Below are 12916 nucleotides of genomic sequence, written 5' to 3'. Positions count from 1 at the left end.
TCCGTCCTGGATAGTCTTGAAAACGCCAATTGCCGACGTGTCGAAATCAGGAGCTGCGATCTTTAGCTGAGCCTTCAGGGCATCTTCGGTCATGGAGATCGCGTTCTTCCCTTGCTCCTTGGTCACTTTGAGCTTCTTCTTAAGCTCTGCGGCTTCAGCTTTAGCAGTTTTTGCCTCTGAGACGGCTTGTTCCCGCTCTTTCTCCAAGGCGGCAACCCGACCCTGAGCGGCATTCAGCTGACCCTCCAAGGTCATCTCACGCTCGACCAGCCGGGCCACGGTCTCATCGGATGCCTTCAACTTCTCCGCAACGGACGACGCTTTCTCCTCAGAAGCACTGAGCTTTCCCCCCATCTCGGACAGCTGGTCCTGGAGCAGTTCAACTTGGACCTTGAAGTCATTGTTCGCTTTGACAGAGGACTCGAGATTCCTCCGGAGCGCCTCCATTCCCGACAACTCGAATTCAGCCTTTCGAGCTATCACGGCTCCACGAAGCAAGGTCCGGTACATCCACCTCACCTGCCTGGACAGCTCAGTCCCATGAAAATGCTCTTCTGTCCCGGGTATCAGCTGCGAGTCAATAAATTTGGTAGCATCAAAGTTCCTTTCCATTATAGTGAGGGCCCCTTCCGGGCTGGAAGACATCCTCCGCCTCTTGGGAGTATGGATGAGCTCCACGTCACTGTCCGGTAGGGGGTAAAGGACGCATGCCCTTCAACGGGCACCTCCTCACGAATAGGAGAAGCCTGGGCCCCTGCAGTCTGTTTCTTCGACACGCCGGTATCCTGGGGAGAAGGCACAGCCTGATTCTCCTTCTCCCCAGAAGGACCCTCCGACCTCCCGGCATCCTTTTCTTCGGCATTCTCGTCGTCACTCGCTTCAAAAAAGGTCTTCATCAAATTCTCAAGTCCGGTCACGGTGGCAGACATTTCCACTGCAGCAAACAACAGACGCATTAGTCGTTAGATCGGGTAAAGAAAACAAAAATAAACAAATGAAGGCAAGCAAACAAGACAACTCACGGATATAGCTCCTGGCGACCTCCCGTTCACCCATGAGGAGATGGGGGTTCACGGGGTTCTTTTCAAAAATAGCAGAAAGTACATCAGCTATTTGCTTATCTACGGGCGACAACCTTTTATACGTCACCTTAATGAAAGAGTTCGACCCCGCCCCAAAACTCCAATAAGTTGGGATAAGGCGCTCCCCCTCTAACGACAACCAAAAGGGGTGGCGACCTTTGACGGGGCGAACTTTGAAGTACTTATCTTTGAACCCATGGTAGGAGTCCTCGAAGAGGCCGAATATTCTCTACCCTGGGCAGATCGGAAAGAAAGGAACCCTTTCCTCGCTTTTCCTTGTTTGGAAGGATTAGTAAGATTGAAGAAGAAGAGGAAGACGTCCACCGACACCGGTAGCTCGAGGTATTCGCAAACCAATTCGAAACAGCGGATTGAGGCCCAGCTGTTTGGATGGAGCTGTGAAGGGGGAGACGGATATCCGGTTGAGGAGCGCCATTTGGAAATCAGAAAGCGGTATCCGAACGCCGACTTGTGTGAACATGGATTTGTAGAACCAAATCCAATCGGGGACACGAGGAGAGTGGAAATTGATCTCATAAATACACTCGTTGGGGGCAGGAACAGCGGCCTCATAGTTGACCTCCTCGTCTGTTCCCCCACACAAGTAACCGGCTTGCCGGAACTCGGTCAACTCCGCCAGATCCATTTGGTTGGGCGAGTCCTTTATATCGGAAGTTACCCAGGCATACGGGTCGTAGGCCGCGCCAGATGCAGAAGCCCGGGAGACAATGCGAGGCGTACCTACAGCGGGGTACCACTCCGTCAGTCTATGAGGTCGGGAGCCCATAAAAACCCAGAAACTACACCTTTTCAAACTCAAATCATGGCCAAATACGGTTAAAAGCTATGCCTATCACGCAAATCACCTAAAAACCTACCCAGGAATGGTACCCCTCCCTTAATTCATCTACCCCAGCATTGGAAAGTCATTCGGCAAAAGTAAACCAAGCATGCAACAATCACAAACAGCAACTACGCAGCAGTAAAACATAGTGTAAACACAAGAGAATAGGAACCAAGAATTACCTGAATTGGTTGCAGGAACTTGAGAACAAAAAAGAGGCACGAGGGGGCTCGAACAAGAAATTGTGGATATCAGGGAGAGAGGAAGGTGAAAATAGCAGGAGTAGGAGGAAAAGAGAAAGAAACTGTTTAAAAACCACCACAAGGAGCGCGAAAAGAGGCAGGAGCAAAATGGTCTTTGCGCACGGGGTTTTTTAACTCATTATGAGCATTTAATGCTCAGCGCGAAGAACGAAGCGAAAAACGGACGCCTCAGCAAACCAAAAGACACGCGCACAAGAGACGCGTCTCCCCCACGGTCAGCCGATTCGACGACAACACACGAAACGGGAACATCACGCGCCACCAATAGCCCTCACGACCATCACTCGCGCGTCGGGGGCACTGTTACGGCCTGGCCCAAGATCCCCACGGGTCGACCCGACCCGATCTCCACCCGGTCCGGCCACGCATCCTGTAACCGACCCGGACACGCGTTCTGTACGGCTCGCACACAGCTATGGGACAGCATCCTTTATGATATGGGTCTGTCCCCATGGGGGGCCCACCACTGACATGTATATAAGGGGAAGACTGGCTCTTCCCCCAAGGTACGTCACATATCACACTACCTTTTCCGCCTGCACATTACTGAGGCAGTCCACGACCTGACGAATTCCTACCAACATCCCGGATCGCAATCCAAACCGTCCAGTAACCGACCTACCGAACATAAATAAAAAGCATAGAATAAATTATAGGGTAGATGCAAAGCCGTGGATGGAAGGAGAAAAAACGGGTATAGGACTATAGGGTAGATGCAGGTCGGGTTTGTGGTAGGTCTAGAACTGGTTTCGGGTAGGCTATTAGGTTTGAATCTCCTGTTAAGGGCCACGACTAAAAACAAAAGCATAGAATAAATTATAAAAAAAACATGGAAATTATATAAATTTGGAGAAATTAAAACTATCTAAATATTATAAATAGAACAAGTAATTTACAAAGATTAAAATCCTCTAAAGTATAAAGAAGTTGATAAAGTGATATAATCACTCTTAAATTAAGATAGTGAGACACACATTTAATAAAAATTACAAAATCAATGATGATTAATCTTTCACTTTACTATTTTATCAATTTTTTCATGTTCGAAGATCCAAATTCAATTTACAAAATGAAAATGGAATAATTATCCGAACAAAAGGAACAATCAACCTAGGTTTTATTTTCTGATTTCTCACAATATTGCAGCGAGAAATACTAGACGTCCAAATATTTTTTGAACTAGATTTTTAATTAAGTCTGCACACTTCTTCGCTTTTATATACACACGGGCACTTCGTTATCATTGTCGTCTCTTTTTCTTTGTTTTGCCGCTCTATCGTCGTTCTCTCTGTCTCTCTTCTTCTTTTTTTGTGTGTCATTATCATCGCCGTCGTCGCGACCGCCATTGGCATCGCTTCTTCTTCTTCTTCTTGATGTTGTTGATGTTAATTTCTTCTCTCTCTTTTAATTTCTTCTCCTTATCCTCTTTTTTTATCATTATCATCGTCCTCATCGTTTTTATTTTTTCCTTTTCCTATAAATGTTAAAAAAAATTAAAGCACATAAATTTTGGGGCACAGCACACAAATTTTAGTATATAGCACAAAAATTTTTGAAAGACCACATATAAAAAACATTGACACCCAACCAATAAAATATGCACAACACATAAATTTTGGTATACAGCACAAAAATTTTGGTTTATAGTACAAAAATTTTGATGTCCAACACAAACTTTTAGAAGACTATATAGTCAAAACATTGATTCACCCAACAAATAAAATACATTCGCAGCAAAATTAGTGTGTTATGTGTAAAAATTTATGTGCTATCGAAAAAATTTGTGTGCTATATGCAAATATTTATGACATATGCAAAAATTGGTATACTATACTAATAAAATATATACAACACATAAATTTTGATGTACAATATAAAAATTTTGGTATATAACACATGAATTTTGATGTACATTACAAAACTTTTTAGAAGACTATATACCTAAAATATTGACTCACATAACTAACAAAATACATTCGCAACAAAAATTAATATATTATATACAAAATTTATATATTGCATTGATAAATTTGTATTATATACAAAATTTTGTGTACTATATCAATAAAGTTTTATATTTTTTCCAATAAAAATTTTTGTGCGGCAAAAAGTGTAAAAGAAGAGAAATGATATATATGTAATGTATGTCTATATTAATTTTTTACTATATCTAATTACACCAATTTAATTAAATTTAGGTAAAAAATACTTATACATATAATATTATTTTATTATAATAAAATTTAAATTTTAATACTTATTTAGACAGAGAAACGCACTAATCATTCAATTATCTCAAAGTTTAGTTTATGATGTTTCCAATAAGCTTTTTAAAAGGTTTTGACGCATATAATTAATGAGTCTAAAGTATTGCCATATTTTGTGGTCATTTATTTTGAGAGACTGCTGGTCTGCAACATTAATTTTCTTTGGAATTTTGTCTTTCCATTAAAGTCATACTTACCATTGTATCAGTTAAAGACTTGCTTTTATATTATGCACAGACAAATATAACGCAAGCAGAGGAAAGCTGCCCAAATGTAAAGTTATTAACATTGTTTCTCGTGAGGGGAAAAAAAAAAGGTTTTTTCAATGACCTAAAAAAAGTTTGAATCGTATACTACTGTTTAATATTATAAAAAAACTAGAGTTAGTCCGGGCACAATACGTGAAAAAAACTAATATTATAAATTAGGTAATTTACGCAAATAAAATAAATGAATAAAACTTTTACGCAAATACAACATTAGCACTTTTTAGATGTAAATGCAACAAATGCAACTGTATATAATCCGTTATACTCTGTAGCGGAACTCAATTGCACGTAATTTGCTACAGTCTATCGCGGATTACGTTGAGGCTGCATTTAGCGGTTTATGCTCATATGGTGCGAGACTCATAATCCGCTACACCCTCTAGCGGATTATGAAGAGTGTAAAAAATCGGATTGGCTTATGTTTAAAAAAATTACACTCTCTAAAACCGGGTTTGTTTTGCATAGAATAAAGGGCATTTTAAGTCATTTTAAGCCATTTTCTATGCAAAACAATTTTAAAAAAATGACTTAAAAAATGTTAGGAGTACTATAAAAGTTTGTAATATCTTAGTAATTTAGGTAAATACTGGTTATAACTATATATTTTATTAAAAAATTAATAATTGATTAAAAAAAATTAATAATTTAAAAATTAAAAAAATATATATTTTATTTCATGCATTAAAAAAAGCTAACAAAATATTTAATTATGAAACTTCTTTCAAATATTAATGAGCTATCAATTCGAATTTCATACATACTTTTTTGCCCATTTTTAATAGCTCATGAATATTTTTTTAATACAAGGTTCGGAACTCTGACTCACCTCCATTGATGAACAACGCTCCTCCTCCAAAAATTCTTTTTTTTCACTTTACCCTTTTTACACCTTTTAGTAACGTTCCATGTCTTTATGAGGAGTTAATATCTAGCACGTTTTGCTTAGTTGGGGAATTCCCATTTTTTTTGTAAGTCCAAAATGGGCCTATTATTTTATTGCACCAATAAAATTTATCTTTTGAGAAAAAAATAAATTTATTTAAATTATACTATAAAAAAATATTTTATTTTATACAAAATAATTAAAAAATGACTTAAAAGATGTTAGAAGTACTATAAAAATTTGTAATGTTCTAATGACTTAGGACATTAAAGAAATACTCTACATAGTTAATAATAATTTAAAAATTAAGAAAAATATAGTTATAACCAATATTTACCTAAATTACTAAGATGTTACAAACTTTTATAGTACTCTTAACATTTTCTAAGTCATTTTTTAAAATTGTTTTGCATAGAAAATGGCTTAAAATACCCTTTATTCTATGCAAAACAAACCCGGTTTTAGAGAATGTAATTTTTTTAAACATAAGCCAACCCAGTTTTTCACACTCTTCGTAATCCCCGCTAGATGGTGTAGCGGATTATTAGTCTCGCACCATATGAGCATAAACCGCTATAGGGTGTAGCGGATTACGTGCAATTGAGTTCCGCTATAGGGTGTAGTGGATTATATACAGTTGTGTTTGTTGCATTTGCGTTTGAAAATTGCCAATGTTATATTTGCGTAAAGATTTTGTTCATTTATTTTATTTGCGTAAATTGTCCTTATAAATTTATAGACAATAAAAAAAATAAATAAGTTTTTATTTTATAATGAATTATAAAATAACCTGTAATTATATATATTATAATAATTTTATGATAATAATTATAATAAAAATTGATTTAGCAATTTAAATTTTATATATGAAGTATTTGTTTTAATAAATGTTTGAATTTATAAATTATATTTTTTACGTACTCACAAAAAGAGATCATTTCTATATTATTAAAGGACCATAATTAATAGTGAATATTGTCATATGTAATGTTATTTAGTTAACTTGTTAGTATTGTTGTATTTTGATTATTTTGTATATATAACACCGTACTTATAAAACAAATATAATATTAATTTGTTCGTCAGATAATATTTTATGGTATAATTTTGATGTTGATGTTTCAAAGTTAAAGTGGTTAGAGAAGTTTTTAATTTTTTGATAATTTATGTGAGAGATTATTATAAGATCAAAGAAGTAATAGTAATAAGAATATTCAATTAACTAAGGATATTGATTAAGGAAATACATTTTTTTTAAAGAAAGAAAATACATAATACAATAGAATCTTTTTAATCATTGTCACTGTTTAAAATAAATAACATAATTCAAGAACAATTTTTTTTAATGATTATCACCTATTCAAAATAATTGATACGACATAAGTAATAAAAACAAACTCTATAACATAAATTCATGCAACAATACTTTAATATCGAATTTTAATATGACAAAAATAGATGGAGAGATAAGATAGATAGATATGGTATATTATTATAAGTTGTGAAGCTTGAATACAGATTGTTTGTCCTCAAAGTTAACACAATAAGTATTAGTTATTGATAATAAAATTAAGGGATTACTCAAATAAAAATGTCTATTTTATTTTTTATTAAAGATGTCTTTGTATTGCATTTTAATTAATTTCTATATAATTTATTCGATATTTCTCGTCATATATTATTAAATTTTTTAAAAAAATTTTTATTAATAGTGAATATTGTCGTATGAAATGTTATTTAGCTAACTTGTTAGTATTGTTGTATTTTGATTATTTTGTATATATAGCACCGTTCAACTTATTATAAAACAAATATAAATATTAGTTTGTTTGTCCAATAATGTTTTATGGTATAATTTTGATATTGATGTTTCAAAGTTAAAGTGGTTAGAGAAGTTTTTAATTTTTTGATAATTCATGTGAGAGATTATTATAAGATCAAAGAAGTAATAGTAACAAGAATGTTGTTAATTATATATAGAAATAGATCGTTAATAATAAATAATTTGAATATTTGTAACCGACGGTTATTATTATTTTAATATTGATTTTAATTGTATTTTAACCGTTACTTTATAATTAACATACTTAATGATATGTAATAAATTCAATTAACTAAGGATACTGATTAAGGAAATACATTTTTTTTGTAGAGAAAGAAAATGCATATTACAAGAGAATCTTTTTAATCATTGTCACTATTTGAAATAAATGGACATAATTCAAGAACAATTTTTTTTAATGATTATCATCTATTCAAAATAATTGATATGACATACACAATAAAAACTAACTATATAACATAAATTTACATAACAATACTTTAATATCGAACTTTAATATGACAAAAATATATGAAGATATAAGATCGATAGATAATGATATATTGTTATAAGTTGTGAAGCTTGAATATGTATTTTTTGCCCTCAAAATTAACACAATAAGCATTAGTCATTATTAATAAAATTAAGGAATCACTCAAATAAAGATGTCTATTTTATTTTTTATTAAAGATGTCTTTGTATTGCATCTTAATTAGTTTCTGTATAATTTATTTGATATTCTTCGTCATATATTATTAAATTTTTTAAAATATTTTTTTCAAAAAAAATAAAAATATTTAAATTGGACTAAAACAAAAAAAATAATAGATTAACTATTAATTTTTTTTCTAAAATTATTTATATAAAAAAATATGTCACACTCATCAACTCATCAATAACAAGCTCAAATCTTGTATTTTAACCGTTACTTTATAATTAACATACTTAATGATATGTAATAAATTTAATTAACTAAGGATATTGATTAAGGAAATTCATTTTTTTAGTAAAGAAAGAAAATACATAATACAATAGAATATTTTTAATCATTGTCACTGTTTAAAATAAATAACATAATTCAAGAACAATTTTTTTTTAATAATTATCACCTATTCAAAATAATTGATACGACATAAGTAATAAAAACTAACTCTATAACATAAATTCATGTAACAATACTTTAATATCGAATTTTAATATGACAAAAATAGATGGAGAGATAAGATAGATAGATAGATATGGTATATTAGTATAAGTTGTGAAGCTCGAATACGTATTTTTTGTTCTCAAAATTAACACAGTAATACTGATAATAAAATTAAGAGATCATTCAAACTAAGATGTTTATTTTAATTTTTATTAAAGATGTTTTTGTATTGAATTTTAATTAGCTTTTATATAATTTATTCGATATTCCTCATCACATATTATTAAATTTTTAAAAAAAATGAGAATTATTTATTTACTTCTTTATGAGTCACAACATTGAAAATTGTCAATTAAGTTGCAGAAAACTAAATCATCTGAAATGAGAGTACATGACATTTTTCATCATCCTTGTTTTGAAGATATGATTTATTTCATGCACTCTATCCTAAATCTGTTATCAACCGTGGTCATATCATGAGTTGATTAGATCCAATCTAGAACATGAGTTATCCGGGCTCATCAATTTCATTTCTCACATTAGCAGTACAAATTGATAACAAATAAGATAAATTAGAGAAGAATAATTGAATTTAATTAAAAGAAAAACGTACATCAAGTAAAAAAGAAAAAATTGAAAACTCTTGCCTACATGCATGCTTATATTTTTCATAAAGAAATGCATGAAAATTTAATTTAATAATTGGGTTGAAATTTCATTCTCTTCTCTAATTAATCTGATCCAGATGCCCTCGCTTGGAATTCCTTGATGAACAGCGTAAAGAATATAGAACCCCGGTGGTGCAAGAAAGGGAGAACGTGGAATTCTCACATCAAATTCAAAAGTCAAATTACCGGAGTGTCTCAATTCTCCATTGTTTAGCTCCAACAACCTCTGATTCATGCTGAACGAGTGAGTGTTAAACGGCGGCGCGTACATTGTCACGGACACCAAATCAGGCGCAACCGTTCCATCTGTGAAGCTGATTCGCATCTTGAAGCTCTGGTTATAAGTGAGATTACTGTAACTCTGATTATTAGGGCAAACAATGGATGGTCTCAGATGCGAGAACTGAGCATCCAAGTACGGTGGCGAAAACGATTCAAATCTCAACTCCGTAGGGAACATCACTCCTTTGAACACGTAATTGCCGTGCGGGTTGCTTCCACCAACAAGAATCCTACCGTCACGGACCAAGATGGCGGTGGAGTGATACATTCTAGCAATCTGGGACGGATTCAACTCCTCAAACCGGTTTCCAACTGGTTCATTCGGTTTGTAAAGGAAAGGTGCGAAAACCGGGTTCACTGCGTACTCAAAACCGGCTGAGCCTTCAGATGCTCCGTTTATGATCAAAACGTCGCCGTTTGGGAGCGTGATCATGTCGTTCATGACTCTGCCTCCTGGCATGGTCTCCATTACCCATTCTGGGTCCTGATCTGTGATTTTCATCCGAGCGCATGTGTTCAAAGCAGTGAGAAACGTGCCTTGACCGGCTCGGAAGAAAGCTGCCCTGGTGGCACCACCGCAGATCAGAACCTCAGCTTCCAAGGACTCTGCTTCTAGATTCTTGAGGGGAAGCAACACTGCGGAGCCTGTGCTAGGGTAACACCTAGGGTCCCCGCCAGAAATGGTAGGGTAGGTTCTGATTACGGTGTTGTTTCTGTAGTTGAACAAGATGGCGCGGTTGTTGGCGAAGATGAAGAGGTTGCCGTCGACGTTGAGGAAGACGAAAGGGTAGAGGTTGTTCTCTTCTTGGCGGAGTTTGTCAGCGGTGTCCTTCAGAAAAGGCAAGAAGTGAGTGCTAAAATCAGCGGAGGTTTTCTTTGGGAAGAACTCGTAGTTGAACTGAGCTCTTCCTCCGATGATGATCTGGCGTCCACCTGGCAGGACGTGGTTGGTGGCGTACCATCTTCTCACCAGAAGTCTGTTAGGGAGTTCGTTCCAGTTGCAGGTAGGGCAAGGGTGGAATGTCCTTACAACGCGTTCGCCGTCGCTGTCGCCGCCCGTCTGGACAAGTCTTCCGAAGGAGTCAACCGAGCCGGAGGAGCACCAGACGTCGGTTTGGACGAAGAGTGGGCGGATGGTGTTGGTTGCGATGTCGTATTCGACTGAGTGAGCTGTGCAGTCTGTTTTGACGGCCCTTTCTGTTGGGTCATGGCGGCACGTGCCGTTGGGTAAGGATATGTTGGAGAAACCGAAGTCGGTGCGGTCTAAGATGACGACACGTTCGTTGTGAAGAAGCTGCATGTGCATGGCTACAATGCCAATGTTTGGTTGTAAGAGTTGCCATTGTCCCTTTCCTTGAGTTGGAATTGCAACACCATTGACGGTGGCCAAGTGAAGAATATGGAAGAAGACAAAGCTGAGGAGGAGGAGCTTGAGTTGAAGAGTGGACATTTTCCGCCGCTTTCTTTTCTTTGGAGTGAATTGAAGACTGATAGTGACTGAGTGATGTGATTTAATGATTTATAATGATTGGATATGAAATATTTTGGAAGCTTTTAATTCTTTTCTCTTTTTTAGGATAAAAACATAAAGTTACGTTGGAAGTGCGTTTTGGGAAATGGCTTCTTGAATTCAATTCAAATAAATATGTATGTGGCCACTGGCCAGGCTCTCAATCCCTGGTTCTGGACTGGAATTGAAATTGAATCTAGATTGAGAGAGAATGCTTTTCTTTATGTTAATGGGAAAAAAGTGAGGTGCTATTTAATTTGTCCTATTCTTTATTCTTTGAAATAAAATGCGAAGAATTTCAAGTTAAATACTTACCTTGTACTTAAGATACATAACAATGAAAAAATGTCATGTATGAGATGTAAAGATATGCTAGCACTTACTATATAGTATAGGAAAATTATCATATAATTCCCCTTTGTCTTATAGCGAAGGTGGAAATGACAAAAATAACTCTAGTCGTAGACTTGATTTGTCATAAAAGACCAACTCAAAAAAAGCTGACTAGTAGCTAAGAAGTAACAAATAACAACATATAATAGACTTTATTGTAGATATGCCCATAATTATTGTGTTTAAATCTAATTAAAAGGAAATTTTTTCTCACATCAATTAAGCAATCAAACACATAATAGTAAAATTTTACCTTACTTTATTAAATATTTTTTTTCTATCCTGATCACCTATCTTTGAATAAATCACAAATATGTGATATTCAAAACTAAAATTTATTAGATATAGATATCAAATCTTTAATTTTTAAATTTTAATTTAAAATTACATGTTTTAATACTTAAGATGTCAAAATAAAATTAAAATAGTATATTTGAGAGTTACCGAATTTATACAAATTTATGAAATTTACTCGAATTCATCCTAGTTTATTCAAATCTAAACTATTAGTTATCAAATTCACTCATTTTATTAATATAAATTCATAAACTTATAAAAATTTAAACATTAACAACTGAATTTTTTTTATAAAAAAAGAACATTTAAAGTACACAATGTGATTACTAAAATATAACTACGTAAGTCATTATTAATAGGGTTAAATACAATTTTGGTCCCGAAAGTATAGGCTGAAAATTTTTTTCGTCCCCAACAATTTTTTGCATACAAAATCGTCCATAAGGTTTAACTTGGTTTTAAAATTGTCCTTCAAACCAAAATACCCTTCTCCTTTTTCACAAAAATACTTAGTTTCTATTCTTCTTTTTCTTCTTCTCTATCACAATAGCATGTATTTTTCTTTTTCTTCTTCTTCAACTAAAATTTCAACCGCAGCAGAATTTCAACTAATAAATATCAAAAAATTAAAATAGAATTTTAACTAGCAAATATCACAAGCAGAAGAATGGAATAGAATCAGAAATAAAAGAAGTAAAATCAGAAGAATAATGGAATCAATCAGATTGAAATCAGAGTCAACAACAACAATGTGATTAATAAAACCAACAAATCTAACAATGTAATTAACAAAAGAAGCAGAATAATCAACTTAATTAACAAAATCAACATATCAAAAACAGAATTAGAACCCTAAAGAGAACCAACGACTAACGACGAGGAGCAACGACGATCTAGCAATGAGAAGGAGCAGCGGCGAGATCCAGCGGTGAGGACGCAAAGCAGCGACGAGCGACAAGAAGCAGCGGTGAACGGCGAAGAGCAGCAGCGACTGGTGAGCTAGCGAGGAGAATGAGTAGAACGGCGACGCGGCGACGTCTTCTTCCTCGATTTGCTGGTGTTGACGTCTGCCCTCTCTTTCCGGCGTCGTCACCACCCTCCCTTCCCCCTTCTTCTTCCTTCTCCCTACCTTCTCTTCTCCTCTTCTTCTTCCATCTTTCCCTCGCGTGATTTCCTTTTCCCTCTCATC

At 34.6% G+C, this 12916-nt stretch overlaps 1 protein-coding gene across 1 annotated transcript; it reads right to left on the bottom strand.

The window, feature by feature from the left end:
- On the bottom strand, positions 9226–11018 carry LOC107606924 (aldehyde oxidase GLOX-like). The gene has a single exon (XM_016308927.2). The coding sequence runs from the start codon at positions 10975–10977 to the stop codon at positions 9268–9270; it is 1710 nt and encodes a 569-aa protein (XP_016164413.1). The 5' UTR covers positions 10978–11018; the 3' UTR covers positions 9226–9267.

The sequence above is a fragment of the Arachis ipaensis genome, chromosome B07, assembly GCF_000816755.2.
Source record: "Arachis ipaensis cultivar K30076 chromosome B07, Araip1.1, whole genome shotgun sequence".
NCBI classification, from domain to species: domain Eukaryota; kingdom Viridiplantae; phylum Streptophyta; class Magnoliopsida; order Fabales; family Fabaceae; genus Arachis; species Arachis ipaensis.
The sequence above is the reverse complement of the archived record's forward strand: the minus strand, read 5'-3'. Positions and strand labels throughout refer to the sequence as shown.

Excerpts from the sequence above, each read along its gene's own strand:
- LOC107606924 (XM_016308927.2), bottom strand. The coding sequence starts at position 10,977 with ATGTCCACTCTTCAACTCAAGCTCCTCCTCCTCAGCTTTGTCTTCTTC.